At 45.6% G+C, this 19,402-nt stretch overlaps 1 protein-coding gene across 2 annotated transcripts in view; it reads left to right on the top strand.

Annotated features, from left to right (window-relative positions):
- The window catches only part of tbc1d2 (TBC1 domain family, member 2), a 66,806-nt gene that overhangs the window by 38,114 nt on the left and 9,290 nt on the right, over nucleotides 1-19,402 (top strand). For both annotated transcript variants that reach the window (XM_084332419.1, XM_084332418.1), the window contains exons 10-15: nucleotides 105-277; nucleotides 1,486-1,597; nucleotides 3,996-4,196; nucleotides 7,722-7,909; nucleotides 8,153-8,273; nucleotides 12,174-12,359. In XM_084332419.1, the coding sequence (XP_084188545.1) occupies nucleotides 105-277; nucleotides 1,486-1,597; nucleotides 3,996-4,196; nucleotides 7,722-7,909; nucleotides 8,153-8,273; nucleotides 12,174-12,359 (981 nt within the window). The remainder of the gene's footprint in view (nucleotides 1-104; nucleotides 278-1,485; nucleotides 1,598-3,995; nucleotides 4,197-7,721; nucleotides 7,910-8,152; nucleotides 8,274-12,173; nucleotides 12,360-19,402) is intronic.

Here is a 19,402-nt window from a genome sequence, read left to right as displayed (position 1 = left end):
TTGAGGGCATAAGTTACATTTTTAACATTAACATTTTTAAGAAAATGAACCCTAACTCAGATGTTTTAAGTATAACCACATCCCTTCCCTCTGACTGGTTCCAGTGTGCGTACCTGGAGGCCAGTAACTGTCAGATTGAGAGCCGCTACCTGGGTGTTCTGAAGAAGCTACAGGAGAACAAGGCTCTGGAAGCGGAGCAGCGAGAGGCTGTCAAGAGGCTGATTGAGGACGCACTACAAGGGGACCTAAAGGAGGTCATCAAACTCAACCCAGTCAGGTATGCTCAGAGGTTAAAGGCCCACTCTGCAATCCAAATATAAACAAGGATCACACCACTGAACACAATATGGGATGGAAGACTGTTACTACCTTTGATAAGGTCTCACAGAGAGCGAAAGGACTCTCCTCTGTCCTGATTCTCTTGGACCCGTCAGCAGCCTTCAACGCAATCAACCATCAGATCCTCCTCGCATCCATCATGGAATGTAGAGTTGTAGGCTCTGCACTGGCATGGCTTCCTACCTTTGTCATCCTACCGTGACAACCTCTCCTACCAAGGATCATGGAGAGGTACCCTGTCGGCCCCCCGGTCCCTACAGACGGGTGTCCCCCAGGGCTTGTCCTTGGACCCCTCCTCTTCTCGAAGAGGAACGAACTTCCCACCACAGTCGAAACCTGACAAATTTTTCACTGTTGACTAAAAAAAAACACTTCTTCAATCAATATCTGAAATTGAATGCTAATATGTCTTTACTACTACTATGCACTCAAGAGTCAAGACTGTAGTACTCAAGTTCGACACTGTTTGACGAACAATGTTACTTAGCTGCCAGAGTTGTACCCTTCCTGCTGACCTGTTGTACAGAACTTGTAAGTTGCTTTGGATAAAAGCGTTACATTTCTATGGTTTGTTTGTTTCTTTCTTTGTTAACCACAACAGTTCCAACTAGTGTAATCTGATGCTGGCTTGGCCAAACTTTATATTATACAGGTGTTACCCTTTAAATGGCCATCCTCTCCCTCTGTATGTTGTGCATTATTGTCAGTGAATGATGGAAGGTATCTTAATGAATACCTTGACATTTTGAATGTCATCGTTTCATCGTTCATCGTCATCGTTCCTCACCAGACACTTGAGGAAGCTGTATGTGTTCCTAATGAAGATGAACTTACATTTCTTTGTCTGTCTTTGTGCACATGCCACATTATATGGAAATATTTTCAACATTTGTCCATCCCTGCCGAAGAGTCCTTGAGCAAGACGGTGAACCCCTACATGCTCCACAAATGCATGATCAGCCGGTGGCTTGTGACATGCGTATTTTGTACAATGCGTTTATTTCGAGGGATATGCAGAGAACTCCTTATCACACTTTGTAATTGTGGCAATAGAAGGGCTCTAAATTGTAATATTGTTATAACAGTAAGCTCTGTAAATGGACAGTGAAAGCAGAGATTTGTCTCACTCTCTTGGTCATTCCTCAGGGATCATGATGAATACGGCTTCAAGATCATCCCGGACTATGAGTTGGAGGACATGAAGTTACTTGCTAAGATTCAGGCGCTGGAGATCCGCTCCCACAACCTGCTGCATCAGGTTTTTACTTCTTCTCTTTTACCTTGTGGCATGTGTTCTATAGGTTACTATTATGGCTTCATGACTCTGGATTCTGAATCTTGTGTGGGAGTTAATATCTCAAATGTATTGGAGTTGAGGGATGGACTCTTACTCTCCAGTACTATTTACTTTTTACTTCTTTCTGTGTGTTGAACTGTGGTTAATTATGTCGGGCATCATGCTTTGGTGTTTTCAGATTTGTATTGATATCCATAGGCGGCGGGTGAGCCGAACATTAGGGGAGGCTATAGTTGTGAGTCGCACGGTGCGCGCAAAATATGAATGCTTTGCTTGCGCACGCTGCGTGCACCTGCAAACGGTGCTGTCCATGGTTCTGAATTCATACAATACACACACCCACTAGGCTACTACAGTGAGCCCCACTCATTTAATATATAGTGCAAATTAAGGCATCCAATATGATTAACCATTGTCTTACCTTAATGCAGCAAAATGCGACGTTTCGTCTTGGCATCAATGATCTTTTCTGTCTTGAATTTGTCTATGAAATCACTTTCAATGTGAAGCAGACTCAGAGTTGACTGTCTCTCCTGGCACATTGTTGTTCTTAGCCAGTTTCGGATGCACCTCATTGCTGGGAAAGACCGTTCACAAGTTGCGGTGCCGACAGCAATGAAGGAAAGGTTTTTCGTCATTCGGATCTCATCATGCTTTGAAAACAATGTACATACAGTAGCTCTAAAAAGTTTCCACGATTTGATGAACTCTGACTCTCATCATGCCCTCGTAGAGCAAGCCCTTGTATGCCAAGATAAAGCAACATACAATAGCCTCAGGTGATCCGTAGTTATGCCCAGGACAGCCCGGGCAGGGCTCACTGTGGCTGCCTGCAGGTGTGCCATGCGGTAGCTGGTGCTGCTGCTGGCAGCTTATAAATTACTTTGTTTATATGTTGCCGTATATCCATTTTTCTTTTTGAAATTTGACTCAAAATAGCGCGCTGGTGTTCGCTACAAAGCGATTGGCGGGGGGAAATTCGGAATGCAGATGTTTACAAAAAATGTATTATGCTTTGCTGCGTGATCAGGATGTGATTGGCTACATTATTTAACCTGAGCCTACCCATAATCACCAGATTGTCACCAGGGGGCTGCAGCGACAACACACACACACAATATAGTAGCCTATATAATGCTGCGCACATTATATATAATTTACAAAATGTCCAGCATAACATTTGGGTAGGCTTAGCCTACCCTAGCCTTCATTACCCGCCGCCTATGCTGATATCTTGCCGTTGTACTGTGATTCAGTGTTGGGATATAACTGACTTAATGTGTTCTCTCCTTGTGTGATCTGTATTAGTGCACATGAACAAGTCTCTCCAAAGCTAATAAAGCTAAATAAAAGGGGTCGGCTTTTCAAAGGTTGTCGTTGTCGGAGGATAATAGTGATCAGATTAGATTAAATCTGTAAATTGGGTTTTTCCAAATTGACTAAAGAAATCCTGATCCTAGGATTTGGATTTGGTAATGCTGCTTTTGTTTTGTTTTTAGTTCAGAGCAAAAGTGTGATTGCTTTGTTGCCAAATTTTTGGATGATACTAATCCCACAAGAGAGGTGTATTTGGGGTAAAACAAATTTAAAATCGAATACCATTTAGTTTACTTTTGATACTTGGCCTTTATCCTCTATTTTCAGTAGTGAATGAAAGTAATTCACAAACGTTTGGATGTAGTTCACAACTTATTATTATTATTATTTTATTATTTGATAAAACATGTTCTAACATTATTATTTGACCAACAGATGGCAAGATAGAGGTTAATAGCATTGGTAATCCAAATCTGAAGTCTTGATCTTTGGGTAATTTGACCAAAATTGTCCAAACGGATGTTTTGAAAAACTGTCTCCAAATAATTCCAGGACTGCAGAAAAGTGGGTTTCATCACCCAAGTAATTCTGATCTAGATGAAAAGTTTTGGAAAAACTGGCCCCAGAGAAGCAAGCCTTTGCTTTGGGTTGCCATGTTGATATAAAGTCAGTAGAAGTTGTATTAACTATAAATAAGGAGATCTTTCTTTATGGATACATACAGTGGTCTAAAGTTTCAAATGCACCTCTTAGTGCAGAAGGATGAATGATGCCATGTATTCATCTTTAGAAATTCTACCACTGGGTGTTGTTTGTTTGTGTGTGTCAATTGAAAATAGTCAAGGAATGAGGTTGATGTGCTCTGAGATTTTCTGAGCTACTGTAGTAGATACTGTAGGAGTCAGAATGGCGGGGCTCAAAACGGACTTGGACTGATGTGAAAGTGTGCATTTTCAATCTTTAGACTCTTTAGTTCACTGCCATAGGGTATAAGGGTGACTTTTCAAGACAAAAATTCTGTGATGGATTGCTGTTTTTGCAGGAGGCTGGGGAGAGGCCCCTTCTGGGTCGTTGGGCTCAGTACCTGGCTGGGCGCTCAGATGATGACCTTTGCCCCTCGCTGGAGCTCAAGAACCTGCTTCGAGGTGGTCTCCCGCGAGAGTACCGCCAACGAGTGTGGCGCTGGGTGGTCAGAGCCAGGACGCGATCAGTGAGGGAGCGCTGTCCACACCGCTATCAACAGGTGGGTGGTATATATATTGTACTATTGTACTATGGTATGAGGCTGTCACGAGTAATTGAGTAAACTGAATCATTTGATGACAAAAAAATTATGTAATCGAAGGTTTTGTCTCGATGCTTGAACACATTTCATTGGTGGCAGTAGTGTGCACCAAAGAGACTAGTCTGCCAGAAATAGAAAAGAAGAAGAATTTAATTCAGAAGCACTAGACTAGAGCATTAACTCAATGGACGCCACGCAGTTGAGCATCATTTGTACTTACTTAAGAGATATGAATAAGTGGCGGTGTTTGCAGGGCTATAACTATATTCTATATTATAGCTATGGATACAATACTATGGCCCATTTGACATCGACTATCTATCGTTCAATATGTGTTAAAGAAATAATTTTTTCATCCATACATTCCCGTTTTATATCGTGGTGAATATGAGTATAGTTTTAGAGTAATCCTGTCTAATCCCAGAAAACGACACTATGCAGCAATACGTGCATTTCACTAAAAACCGAGCCGTTTCTCGCCTGTATACGCTACTATTTCTAAATCAAATCTATATTAGTATTAAATATTTTGATGCTTTGATCGTCACCAACGGCACACGTTGTGGAGTAACGTTACAGACATATGTTGTGATCGAAGTGAAGTCATGGTTGTATCACAGCAGGATTGATACCATATAGGCCTTACCTTCACTAGGATGTACCCCAAAAAGAATATTCCAATTATCTGATTGCGAGTCCCAGTATTGGTGTCGATCGTGTCGCCAACATAATCCACCACAACAGATGCACCGGGAGCATTTCAACCGGTCCACTTGCGAGACAAAGAAAAGTCCGACCGGAGACTTTTGATCGACGCACAGGCCAAGATATAATGTTTCAAAGGGTGCTCGATACTGCCACCTGGGTGGATGTAGCCGGTATTGCACTTTGGCATTCTCAGGATGATTCCCCATGTTAACCCCGAGTCTGTGTGCCTGAAATGAATGGAAATAACGATGAAAACCCGACTATACTCTGGTTTTTGGGGGTCCTGGCGCTCAACGCATGGCGAGATAACCCGATTATCATCGGGTCTGGCGCTGATTGAGTTAAGATGTTCTAAACATGTGCTGTTGAGGTGCAAGCTTTAGCTCAGATGCAGTGTACAGGCATTAAGAACACAAAGGGAACATGTTCTGTTATTGTATGTCAAAGGTTCCAAGTGAAAAGGCTTCACAGCCTACCATATTTAAATGTTTTTGCAATAAAGATTTTATTTTTATTTTTTATCTGAACCCCCCCCTCCCCTGAATATTCCCAAGGGGATTAATAAAGATGAATAAAGATACAAGAAAAATCTTATCTTATTTACTCAATTAATCGTCAGAATAATCAACAGAATACTTGATTACCAAATGAGTCATTAGCGACAGCCCTAATATAGTATAATGTACAGCTGTATGCATGGAAGCTATTCTCTCCTCACCCTGAACCAATCAATTACAGGCAGGAAATCCGTCCCAACATTTCAACAGGAAATGCTGCTTTTATTTGTCTACAGAATTGTTCATTTTTACGGTTTGTATAGTTTGTGCATTGTACAGTGTTTTTTCCAGACCCGGTTTGTGATTTGACAGATAGAATAGAATAGAAATACTTTATTCATCCCGAGGGAAATTTGGCACTACAAATCGCTCACAGTAAACAGTAAACATTTAGGTAGGCAAAGCAAAAGTCACGAATAAGAATAAAAATAAGACTAAGAATAAAATTAAGTAAAATACGGTCCGGGATATACATTTCATGTTATGTATATACATTCTAATATAAAATATACAGTAGAAATATACAGAAATATACAGTAGTGTACAGTAGTAGTGTAAAATTGTACAATGTCGGTTTTAAAAGTAAAGGTAAAAGTCCAGGAAGATAGTACTGTCACCATGTGCTCAGTGATGCAGTGAGGCACAGTGATGCATTATAAAGTCTGATGGCTGTCGGAATGAAGGACTTCCTGTGGGATTTGAGATTTCCTATTTCCTATTCATATTTGTGAAATATTACTAGCCCTGGTAAATTTAGGACAAATTACCTACCTGTAATTGATTGATTCAGGGTCACAAATTCACAAGGTTCAGTTGAATGGTAAATTCGTAGGAACGGGAACAATGGTTTGAATCTAGGTTCACAGAAATTAATGTCTTTTTTTTTTTAAATCTTTTTCCCCCTCCTTTTTCCTCCGATTTTCTCCCATCCCAATGTTAGTCATTATGCCAATTCCCAATCCCCTTCCTGGTCGCTGCGCACTTACCCCCCACAGTCGGTCTGGGAGAGTGGAGGCTATCACGTGCTTCCTCCGACACACGTCTAGCCAATCAACCGCTTCTTTTCACCTGGCAGCGCAGACTCTCACTGAGAGGGTGTAACGTGTGGAAGGATCACACTACCCCCCTTAGATCCTATCCGCGCTGAGCAGGCGCCCCGACTTAACTGTAGGAGTCGCTGTTTACAACAACCCGGACCCACCCCGCCAGCTTTTCCCACCCTCTAATACAGCCAATTGTATTAGTGTGAACGGCCAGCCAAGCTGGTGACAACCCCGGAGCTGGGAGCTGGATTCGAACAGGCGAATCCAGCGTCTCCGGGGTTGGTGACGAACGCAATCTCCGCTATGCCACCTGAAATGAATGTCTTTCAAGAGCGTGACCTTCACTGAATTTTTTGCATAAATTCCACTTGTGGATCTAAGATAAAGACCACATGGTATCAGTTATATTATTTGGTTGGCAGCACAGTAACATTTTAATTATGTCAGCCTACCTTAGTTGGAACTGATTTCATGAGTCAATTTCCTAGAATTGAGCAGAAATGGAGAAGTTGAATTCCATCATACATCATACCTGCTCTACTACTATACTTGGAAATATGACATGCATTGCTAATGACCAACCCTTCAACCCCAGCTAGTATCTTCAGGCATGAAAAGGGAGTTGTATTTAGATTAAAGGAATTAATTAATCACTGAGATTAAGCCATTTGACTGGTGAAGATATCAATGAGATATCTGCCTGAGTCAGAGAAATTGTGACTGTCAAATAAAGATTATCTGACCATTTGCTGAACTCCGGCGTGCACCATGTTTGCTTGATTGACCTAAAACTACTGTATGAGAAATGTAGTCCTGACAGTCAGAGCTGCAAATTGAGGCACAACATGCCATACTTATATAGCTATAATAACTGATCATTCTTTGAGCGTGGCACATCTTGAATATCCGCTGGAAATAAAATGGCAACCATGTTGGATTTTCAAGTGGCTAACATTATTTTCCAGCAAAGTAGACCTCGCTGCCAAATCTGGTGCATGTAGAATGGTTTATCTCTTATATGCTTGGCTAATTTGCTCACTGGCCAATAATTGGTTATTGCATTATCCATGGTATTTCTTGCTTAATAGAAAATGTCCTCCTGAAATTAAAACACAGATGGTGTTTTACATACGTATGTAATCAATCTCATTTTAATCATCCTGTTGACATTTTAGCTGTGTGAGAAGAGTCGGACATCATCCCATCCAGCATCCAGACAGATCCAGCTGGACCTGCACCGCACCCTCACCACCAATCAACGCTTCTCCTCCCCTTCTAGTCCCGCCCTGCAGCAGCTCCAACGTGTCCTATTGGCCTTCTCCTGGCAGAACCCAGCTGTCGGATACTGTCAAGGGCTTAACAGGTGAATAATAAGTACACAAGGAACACCATCACACTAGTGAGTGAGGGAGGCTGCTTCTGCTCTCAGAGTAACACACATTGTGAAAATAGCACCACATAATGGTCAACATTGAAAACGACTCCTCCAGCTGTGTTCATGAGTTTCATTCAGTCTCTTGCAAGAGATCATAATTTTTTCTTTTTTTGTTCTATATAACTGCGTTTATACTCCAGTCGTTAATAGTGTTCTGTCACCTTTCTTCAGGCTGGCTGCCATTGCCCTCCTGGTCCTAGATAATGAAGAGGATGCCTTCTGGTGCCTGGTGGCTGTGGTTGACGCTATCATGCCCCAAGACTACTACACCAAAGACCTCATAGCCTCTCAGGTGAACTGGCTCAAAGAAGCAGCTTGTGGGGAACTGTGTGTATACAATCTGTAATTTTAGTGGTTCAAAACATCGACACCTTGACACTTGGATTTACCTCTAGCACACATTCCCAAGATCAATCTCCCATGTCAAATAGGTCCCATTCATTTGTTTCCCTTATTGTGGCAGTGGCTCACAAGGTAGAGCGGTAATTGGAAGGTTACCGGTTCGATTCCTGCTCCTCCCCAGGAAGCAAGACACTTGAGCCCTAATTGCTCCTGATGTGCAGGTTGGCTCCTTGCATGGTTGCCTCCGCCATCGGTGTGTGAATGTGTGCATCAATGGGTCAATGTGAGGAACAAAATTGTAAAGCACTTTGGATAAAAGCTCTATATAAATGCACCATTTACCATTTATTTACCATTGTTATGCAGTTTGACAATCTCCTTTACTTCTAATCCTCTCAATCAATCAATCAATCAAATTTATTTATAAAGCACATTTCACATGACGCGTGTCAACCAAAGTGCTGTACAGAGGGTAAATACACAAGATACATATAGACAACAATCACACTCCGTTTTATGGGAGGGCACACAGGCAAACACATAGAAAAACAGGGCATGAGTCAGTGAACGGGAAAGGCTAGTAGGTAGAAGTGGGTTTTGAGCCTCGATTTGAAGGCATCTATCGAGGGGGCGAGCCTAATGGAGGTGGGGATGCTGTTCCACAGTTCAGGGGCTGCGATAGCAAAGGCACGGCCCCCCCTGAGCTTGAGGTTAGACCTCCGGACTGTCAGGAGCCTCTGATCGGCTGACCTGAGGGACCTGGTGTTGGAATAGGGGGATAGGAGGTCTGAGATGTAGGAGGGTGTGTGACCATTAAGGGCTTTAAAAACAAATAGGAGAACCTTAAAATCTATCCTGTAGCGTACTGGGAGCCAATGAAGGGAGGCAAGGACAGGGGTGATGTGGTCTCTCTTGCGGGTTCCGGTCAACAGTCTGGCAGCAGCGTTTTGTACCAGTTGTAAGCGGAACAGGGAAGACTGGTTAATGCCTATATAGAGGGAGTTGCAGTAGTCTAATCTAGATGAAATGAAGGCGTGGATGACTCTCTGAAGGTCTGCAGGGGAGAGAAGGGCTTTGAGTTTGGCAATGGTGCGTAGTTGGAAAAAACATGCCTTTACCACTGAGTTTACTTGTCTGTCAAATTTAAATTGTGGATCAAAAATGACCCCTAGGTTCTTGACATACGGCTTGACCAGGGAGGACAGGTTGCCAAGGCTGTTGGTAAGGGTGGTGACAGCGTCTGGGGGACCGAAGAGGATTATTTCGGATTTGTTTTGATTTAGTTGTAGAAAGTTTTGTGCCATCCAACATTTAACATCATCCAGGCAGGATATGAGACTGTTAAGTAGAGACTGGTTGTTGGGTTTCAGGGAAACATAAAGCTGTGTGTCGTCAGCATAACAGTGAAAAGAGATGTTGTGCTTCTGAATGATTGGACCAAGGGGTAGCATGTAAAGGGAGAACAGGATCGGGCCAAGGATGGACCCTTGTGGGACCCCACAGGAGAGGGAGGTTGAGGGGGAGGAGCAGTTGGCGATGTTGACAGCAAAGCTTCTATTTGTGAGATAGGAGGAAAACCATGCTAATGCAGTGTCACTGACACCAACCCCATGTTGGAGACGATCTAATAAAATGGTGTGATCAACAGTGTCGAAGGCTGCACTGAGGTCAAGCAGCATTAAAATAGAGCAGTCACGGTTGTCAGCGGCGAGGAGTAGGTCATTTGACACTTTAAGGAGGGCTGATTCTGTGCTATGGCCAGTCCTGAACCCTGACTGAAATGTCTCCAGGATGCTGTTCTGGTGCAGGTAGGGAGACATTTGGCACAGAACAACCTTTTCAAGTATTTTTGACAGAAAAGGAAGCTTGGAAATGGGCCTGTAATTACTGTGCAGGGTGGGGTCAAGGTTTGGTTTTTTCAATAGGGGCTGGACTACTGCATGTTTAAAGCAGGATGGAACAGTACCAGTTGCCAGGGAGCTGTTAATAATGGAGAGGATGCTGGGACCGGTTGTGTGAAAAACCTGTTTCAGGAGAGCAGTGGGAACAGTGTCAAGGGGGCAGGTTGCAGGTTTCATAGAGGAAACTATCTCTGTGAGGGTGAGTAGACTGATGGGCTGAAAGCAGGTCAGTGTAGATGAGCAGACCAGAGGGACAGCTACATTACGTGTGGGGGGTGAGATGTTCCTTCTGATATTTTCAACTTTGGTGGTGAAAAAATTTGAGAATTCCTCACTTAGCTGGGGACACATCCAGGCAGGTGCTGGGGGGGGGGCTAATGAGAGAGTTGATGGTAGTGAACAGGGTCCTGGGGTTGTGGGAGTTGTTGATGAGGTCAGACAAATATGTGATTCTCGCCGCTTTAACCGCTAGCTGGTAGTTAATGCGACTGTCCCTAAGCATTTCAAGTGAAACTTGAAGTTTGTCACGTTTCCACTTCCGCTCTGCCTTCCTATACTCTTTTCTCTGGGCTCTGGTGTTATCATTGAGCCAGGGCTGCCCTTTAGGCTTAGGTTTTTTCTGTCTAAGGGGGGCTACAGAGTCTAGAGTGGAGAGGCAGGTGGTGTTGAAAAGGGATGTAAGCTCTTCAGTGCTAAGATGGGAGGGAGAGGCTTCAATAGTGCAGGTGTTAGGGGCAGCTATGAAGGCAGTGGAGAACTTACTGGCAGTCGAGGGGTTAATGTTGCGAGAGAGACGTGCAGGGGGAAGGGGTTTGGGTGTGGGGAGTAACAGAGATAAGGTAAACATAACAGCAAGATGATCAGATGAGCATGCATTTGTTGTGATTAAACTGGACACTGGAAAACCAGATGTTAACACTAGATCTAGTGTATGGCCCAACCTGTGGGTAGAGTCAGTGACGAGCTGGGAGAGACCAAGCGAGTCAATCAGATGTAAAAAGTCTGACACCATAGGCTTGGAAGGGCAGCATACATGAATGTTAAAGTCTCCAAGGATCAAAACTTTGTCATGCTTTGACATAATAGTAGAGATAAAATCCGAAAATTGTAAAATAAAGTTCTTACTACTTGGCGGTCGATACACAAGAACAATTAGGAGGGGAGAGTCCAAGTCTAGCATAATCAACTGTACCTCGAAGCTGGAGAAATTATCACAGTTGAGAGCGCGGCAGTTGAAGGTTTTTTTAAACAGCACGGCCAGACCTCCTCCTCGTCCGGAGGATCTGGGTGCGCTGAAGAAATTGCAGTCATTGGGGCATAATTCAACGAGAGGCGCAAACTCGCCAACGGTTAGCCAGGTTTCAGTTAGCAGTAGGAAGTCCAGTCCGTTTTTGATCACAAAGTCATTTAAGACGAATGTTTTGTTGGAGATGTGATTCGCGTTGATCAGAGCCATTTTCACTTCAACTGGGTCGGGGGCAGCAGTGGTGGTATGATCCTAGCATAGTCCTGTCAATACTGTGTCTCTTCTCTGGCCTAGCCTGCCACCACTATTAATAACCAAGAACCTGTGGGATCACTGTGAACTATAGTACAATATTAAACGTGTTCCTGTCAGTACACGGTAATGCCATAATAAAGTGTCATAAGCACTCACTTACATTGGCTTGATGATGATTTAATGAACAATGTCACGTGTTATTCAGGACGATTCACTCTCACGATGTGTGTCTTGGGATGCGCTGTACCATATCAGCCCACAACAATACCCCAAATATACCATAGAATATGTGTATATCATCTTATATGAGGTTATTATTATTATTAAAGCTGAGAGCACACTTAATGATATGATGCCTGCATACCGGTATGCCCAAGATACATTTTAATTGCATATAATAGACAATAAAGATTTCATTTATTTTCAAATCCAATTTGGAATTCTGCAGGCGGACCAGCGAGTGCTGAAGGACTTCATGGCGGAGAAGATGCCGAGGCTGACTGCTCATTTTGAGGAGTACAACGTCGACGTGTCCCTCATCACCTTCAACTGGTTCCTGGTGCTGTTTGTGGAGAGCCTTCCCAGTGACATCCTGCTGCGGGTGTGGGATGCTTTCCTTTATGAGGGCACCAAGGTACTACCACTACTACTGAAGTACTACTACTATTACTATTACTACTACTGTCTCACATTGCCCAGATCTTTCTTACTACTACTATTACTATTACTACTACCACTACTACTGAAGTCTCACATTGCCCAGACTTTTCTTACTATTACTATTATTATTACTATTAGTACAACCACTACTTAAAGGTGGGGCAAGGACATTTTTTAAGAACCATTTTGGTAATATCTGGTGACATTTTCTTTAATTTATTCTCTTCTATATCCCAACTGTTACGAAGGATCAGATTAAACCGAATATATATATTTATTGATTGATATATATTGCATAATATTTGTATATCGTTTGATATCCCTTGTATATTCCTTGTACATATACACGGAATATCCCTTTAGCCTAGTACAGACCATAATATTTCATTCTCCTATTGGACAGCGGTCCACAGGCGCCATGGCCATACCTTCAAGGTCTGGTTCAAAGTCACCGCCGGGGACATGCCTGGACATGAACGGTACTGCGCAAGGATATGAGACAGGAATAAAGCTGGTACTAGTTTATTCATCTAAGCGTATAAATACGGTGCAGGTGAATACAGAAGTAGAGTTACCCAATAAGTTGAAGCCTCACCCACGATACGACGTGCGGTGCAGTATGGCCTGTTTGGCCCCAAATAGAGCATTGAGACCGCGTGCGAATTAATAACTGAAGTGTCAGAGTTTAACGCTGTATCGTCGAGTTCGACCTATTCTATTAAGTCAGTAATAGTCTATTTGTGTATAGTGTATCGTGCGGCTAAAGTTCTACAGTGACCAGCATCACCAACGTTTCCTCGTATCAGCTAGAGTGCTTATCCAGGCTGGGCTGCTTACCATGGCGCTTTCACCCGAGGGGCCCTAGACGAGGACCGTGTGGATTATGTACACTGGATAACCTACCGACGACTGCATAGCCCTTTTCGGCTGGATTATATTTGCTTTTGGTCCTGTAATTAATGGAGCGGAGAATAGCCGACACCCACAAGTGTGTGGGATTTAACCTGTGAGGAGCCACGTCGAGTCTGCCTCTCAGAAGTCTGAGGCCGGCTAGCTTTCTTCCATGTGGAGCTACATGCTACGGAGAACAGCTGTATTCGTCTGCGGATCAAGATCTTATTGCACCGTCTCCTGTACTTGGAGTCTCCTTATCATCGTTGACCCAGACTCTACTACCGACAAATCCTCTACCCTTGCTGGCTTACAACCGGGGGGACCCTACCAGTATCTCCCGCTATATTACTAGTGTACCATAGATATAATTCCCTAAGATTCAGGTTGTATGATTATCTCCTGCGTAATATGAGAATGGACATTCGTTATTGATTTGCCTACGCACATTCCTTTGCCTTATAAGCGCATCCAAAGTAAAGTAAAGTATATTATGTACCTTTTGCTGCTAATAAATACTTAAATCCAGTTTTGTGTGGAACCGAGTCATTGTGGGAAGTGTTCATCATTAGATACCTGTGTACTGTATGGCCAGTAGGAATGTACATAAGACGGTAGTGGTTTAATGATACCATACTTATCAATACAGTCAGGGAATTGTACCCCTCAGTTACAATTGGTCCTTCGAGCCGGAGGGTAACTAGCGTAATATTAATATAGTGGTATTAATATTGACATGGCCAATGATGAACACTCCACAAAACGGTTCTCCTAAAATAGATCGCCCGCAGCGTAGACGGCAGACACCTCAGTACTTAGAGGATTACGTTGCCAGTATACTACCTAGCTTTCTACAGACGGTAAACGCGGAAAAAGTAGATAGTTGTCCGACCCTACCGACCAGGCTACCCCGCCAATAGAGACCCTAGTGGGTTCTAACGTAACTGACCAAGCTCACGGTGGGGACCAGGGGGGACCTGACATGACTTTACCCCCCGCCAAGACTGAAGAAGTAGTCCCCGGAGAGCTCCAGGATAAAGAAAGCCCTCCAGGGATGGAACTCGACCCACTACAAGAAGGGACGAGCACCCCGGAGATGGATCTCCTCGATTCGCCACAGGAGAACGGATCTCCAACGAGTACTACCGGGAGCGGATCACCTCAACCAGCGTCTTCCCCCAGCGAGGCGGACAAGATGCTGGCGCAGGCATGGCCGCCTAGTTATAGTTGAAAGTGGGGGTGCAAGAATATTATTTTTATTAAATTTATTTTTTTTATTATTATTATTATTTTTTTTTTATTATTTTTTTGACAGGCAAGGGGTGGTTTGGAGGAGGTCCGGCACGACCCCCTCCATGGCAGACTTTTTTTTAAATGTAATGAACCTGTACATGCAATTTCCTGCAATATAGAGCCTTCAATCTTGACCAATAAAGCTGCTCTTTTCACTATAAAACTCAGTTTATATTGCAGTATGATAGCCAATTACTATAATAATAATATATTATACTGTATATACACTGTATATTGAGTTTTCGCTCTTACATTTTTATTAAATCAATCTCCTTTCAAATAGGCCAAGTTTTTAATAAGAAAGAGAAAAAAGATATATTTCCATTACCTGTAAATCTTGTGTCTCTTTCTCTCCTTCTCTGCCTCCTCCCTGAGTCTGCAGTGCACAATCATGACATCGATCTAAAAAAAAAAAAAAAAAAAAAAAATGGAGGCCCCTCGTCACTATAGGCCCACGGGCCGCGGCCGTCGTTAATCCGGCCCTGCTCGTCTGCCATATAGATAGCGATAGCGTTAACGTTTGGAAATGAAGTCAACGTCATCCAGCTGAGCTCACACCACATATCTAGATAACGTTAGCTAGCGGCTAGCACTAAAGCTAACGCCAACCAGAGAGGGAAACGTTATTATTATTTATTCGAGGAAACCGTATGACCAGATCGCAATTCGGGACCGTGAAACACTTTTATGTATTGCGTGGTAGAACCGTAGAAGTTCTACTACCACTCAATAGTAACTTATGTCTAACATAATCCTTTTATTTGAACAACTTACTGGAAAAGCCTGCACCAATATTATGACACACTCTGTGGGCTTTGATATTTACACTGACTCCTGCCTGCAGCCAGACTGCAGCGCTGTGAGGCAGTGAGCCAAGGTCTACGCGCTGGAGATGGGAGGAACTGGATCAAACCATAATGGGGCAGGGGGGGGGGGGGTTCGCAATCTTTGGAAACTTAAAAACGTGTTATTAAGTGTCATTGCGTATTATTAATTTGATTGAAATTACGTAGTTATGCTTAGATTTATATATTGGGGGGGGGGTATATCATATTTTTCATATGATCAAAAAGTGGTGGAGCAAGATCATATCCTTGCTCCCCCAAGTTCAATAGTCCTGGAGAACGTGCATCGTCTGCTCTATTGCGCAGGCGTCTATGGGCGCAGGCCTTCCTCGCCAGCCTGGCAGCCTCAACCGAGCGCGATCGACTCCAAGCACAGACGCTTAGTGAGCGGAAACATTCTTCCATGGAAAGAGAACGCCTTCAAGCGCAGCAACGGAGTGACGAAGACCGTACACGTCTAGAGATTAGACGCCTCCAGACGGAAGAGAATATGGGAAGAGACCGCGCCGAAGCCCAGCGCGCCGCCGCCGAAGCCCAGCGCGCCGCTGCCGGTGCCCAAAGAGAAGCAGAGCGCGACCTCGCTCTCACCAAGCGCGAAGCCGAGCGCGACCGATTACAAGCGCAGATAATGGAGCAGCTGATTACCAGGGCAACCCCCCCTCCCTCCGCACGGGGCTCCAGGGCCTCGTCAAGACAAGGGTCAAGGGCACCCTCCCCTACCCGATCAAGCGACCCTGAGCCCGACCACCAGAGAGAGCCTATACCCCTCTCCGAACCCCTTCCCCGACCGGTCCAAGCGAGACCCAGCTACAGGGAAGAACCGGTCTATACCGCGGAGAGGCTAAATAGACGACTACAGGATCTAGATGACCTGCCAGAGGAAGAAGAAGAGGGAGAGGAGGAGAGTCAAGCCCAACAGCAGCACAGTACTCCACAGGACCAGGAGGTCCAGTACAGCCCAGGCTTTACCCCCGCGGCTCTGCGCTACAGACCCCCGACTCAATTCACGGGTGAGCTTGACGCACGACCAGCCCCGAGGAACAGCACCTGGGTACGCGGGCCATGGTACCCAGCAGGTACCAGCCCACCAAGACACGTAAGAGGAGACTCGCCTAGGAGGCCTCTCCTCCAACGCTCACCGATGTGCCAGCCATCCATGGCATCGTACCTTGGCACACCGACGTTCCCGGACTTCACACACGAGAACAGAGCACAGTACACAGAGCTACGAATGTGCTTAGAGACAATGATGTCCGATGTAGCTGATGAACCGTACAAATATGCTATCCTACTAAAGCACCTCAAGGTGCCCCGAGCGCACAATATAGCGCTGGCATATTCCACCTCTACTACCCCATACACCGCGGCTCTAGCAGCACTCGACCAAAGATATGGACGCATATGGGACTACATAATACAAGAGATAAGGAATATTGACCGTCTACCCCCAGCCACAGACAATCGCTCACTAGATGACCTGTCTATCAAGGTACAATCCCTGGTAGGGATGCTGGGGGCGCAAAAGGAAAAGGGTATGCACGAACTGTACGCAAACTCTAATGTCGAGAGGATTTTAGAGAAGCTTCCGCCCGCCCGACAAGAGCGCTTCAGGCGGCAAAGAGACCACCGTGATCCTAACGGTCCCGAGCCATCCCTCCTAGACCTAGCCAACTTCCTGGCGAGAGAAGTCAACAGCCTACGGTTGGATACGTTCGTGCGGAGCACACCAAGCTCCAGAGAGGGACCTAGGAGAGCAAACGATGGCCGCAGATTGGTGACCGTCATGCACCAATCAGAATCAGTACAGAGCAACAAGAACCACAGTACCCCCTCGATGAAAGAGAAGTGGAAGATGGTGTGCCCGTACTGCGAAAAGGAACACTGGCTGTCACACTGTGACACGTTCAAGAAGATGACCACCGACGAGGTGAGTCAATGGATAAAGTCCAACCGACGCTGTTACCGATGTGCGCGCAGTCACATGGCAGCCGATTGCCGCTTAAAGAAGAGGTGTAGTCGGTGTGACGGAGCCCACTTAGACGTCCTACACGACAGTAACAGAAGAAAGCCTGCACCCTCAAGCAGCACAAAGGCAAGTGTTATGTACATTGACCCCGCCAGCAGCGGGGGCGCCCGGGTGCTCTTAAAGGTGGTCCGCGTAACATTGAGTTACCAAGACAAGGTCATGGACACTTACGCCGTCCTTGACGACGGGTCAGAGAAGACCCTTCTCCTCGCGTCCGCTGCGGCCCAGCTGGGGCTGCGGGGGAGCGAAGACCAGATGACGATTCGGACAATAAGAAGAGATCTAAAGACAATAAAGGGCGAGAATGTCTCCTTCACTATCGCAGCAAGCGGGCAGCCAGAGAGACGGTATAGGATCACTAACGCTTTCACCAGCCAAGACATAGGCCTGTCGCAGTACACCTACCCCATCGCCAAGCTGATGGATAAATATGTGCACCTGCGTCAACTACCTATACCGCTCATAGACGGTGCCACCCCGACCCTGCTGATAGGCTCCGACCATGCAGACCTCATCGTCCCAATGGACCGGGTCCACACAGGGCCCAGAGGCTGTCCTGCAGCAGTCGAGACCCGCCTAGGATGGACACTACAAGGCCCCCTCGCTAGGTCTCTTAACCGAACAGCAGCCACTAGCTGCCTCCACTCCAGAGTGACAGAAGAAGACACCACCCTCCTACAGCATGTCAAGAGGCTATGGACACTAGAGACAATGCCCTTTAAGAACGAAAAGAAAGACATTCGTTCCAAGGAAGACATTTACGCTATAGCCCTCCTCGAGCGGGGGACAAAGAGAGTCAAAGTCAACGGAGTGATGAGATACGCAACTCCACTCCTGAGGCGAGAGGGTATGCCTACCTTCCACGCCCCAAAAGAAGCGACGGAGCGGTATCTATTGAACACAGAGCGGCGCCTAGCCAGAGACCCCGCTCAAGAGACTGTGTACCGCGCTGAGATTGACAAGCTAATCACAGCGGGACACATAAAGAAAATTGACATTAAAGAGGCCGATCAGACGACCGAATCATGGTACGTGCCGCACCACAAAGTCCACCACAACGGCAAGGATCGTATTGTGTTCAACTGCAGCTACCAGATCGGATCACAAAATCTGAATAAAGAGCTCTTGCCCGGCCCAACACTCGGCCCCTCTCTACTAGGCGTGTTACTACGTTTCCGCCAAGACAAGGTGGCCATCAGCGGCGACATCAAAGGGATGTTCCTGCAGGTGCGACTAGTGGAGGAGGACAAGCCCCTGCTGCGGTTCCTATGGAGAGAGAGGATCGGGGATGAGCAACCAGCCATCTATCAATAGGAAGTTCTCCCTTTCGGAACCACATGCAGCCCATGCTGTGCTACGTTTGCACTGCAAAAACACGTCGCAGAGGACCCAGCAGCTGATGAAGAGGTCCGACAAAGTGTAGGAAATAGTTTCTACGTGGACAACTGTCTGCAAAGCGTCTCGACGCCAGAAGAAGCCGAGGCCCTCCTACTCAAGCTCCGCGCCTCCCTGATCAAAGGCGGCTTTGATCTCAGGCAGTGGGCCAGCAGCGACCCTCAAGTATTGCGCAGCCTCTCCCCCGAGGACAAGGCAGCAAGCAGCGAGACCTGGATGGCGACCATCCCAGGAGAAGCCCAAGAAATGACATTAGGACTAGTCTGGCGCTTCAAAACAGACTCGCTCCATTATAAACAGTACACACACCCCTGACCAAGGAGCAGGGAAGGTCGACTGCACTACCGACCACAAGACGGAGTGTATACAGAACACTCGCCAGACAATATGACCCGTTGGGATGTATTCTACCTTACACCACCAGGGCAAAGATGATTGTAAGAGCGTTATGGGACAAGGACCAGGGCTGGGACGACCCCATACCCGAACACCTTGCCTCCACATGGAGAGAGTGGGAGACAGAACTCAGCTCACTCCCAGGTGTCAACATACGCCGCAGCTACTTCC

The sequence above is a fragment of the Notolepis coatsorum genome, assembly GCF_963971535.1.
Source record: "Notolepis coatsorum genome assembly, chromosome: 16".
Lineage (NCBI taxonomy): Eukaryota > Metazoa > Chordata > Actinopteri > Aulopiformes > Paralepididae > Notolepis > Notolepis coatsorum.
This window is presented reverse-complemented; position numbering and strand designations above follow the sequence as displayed.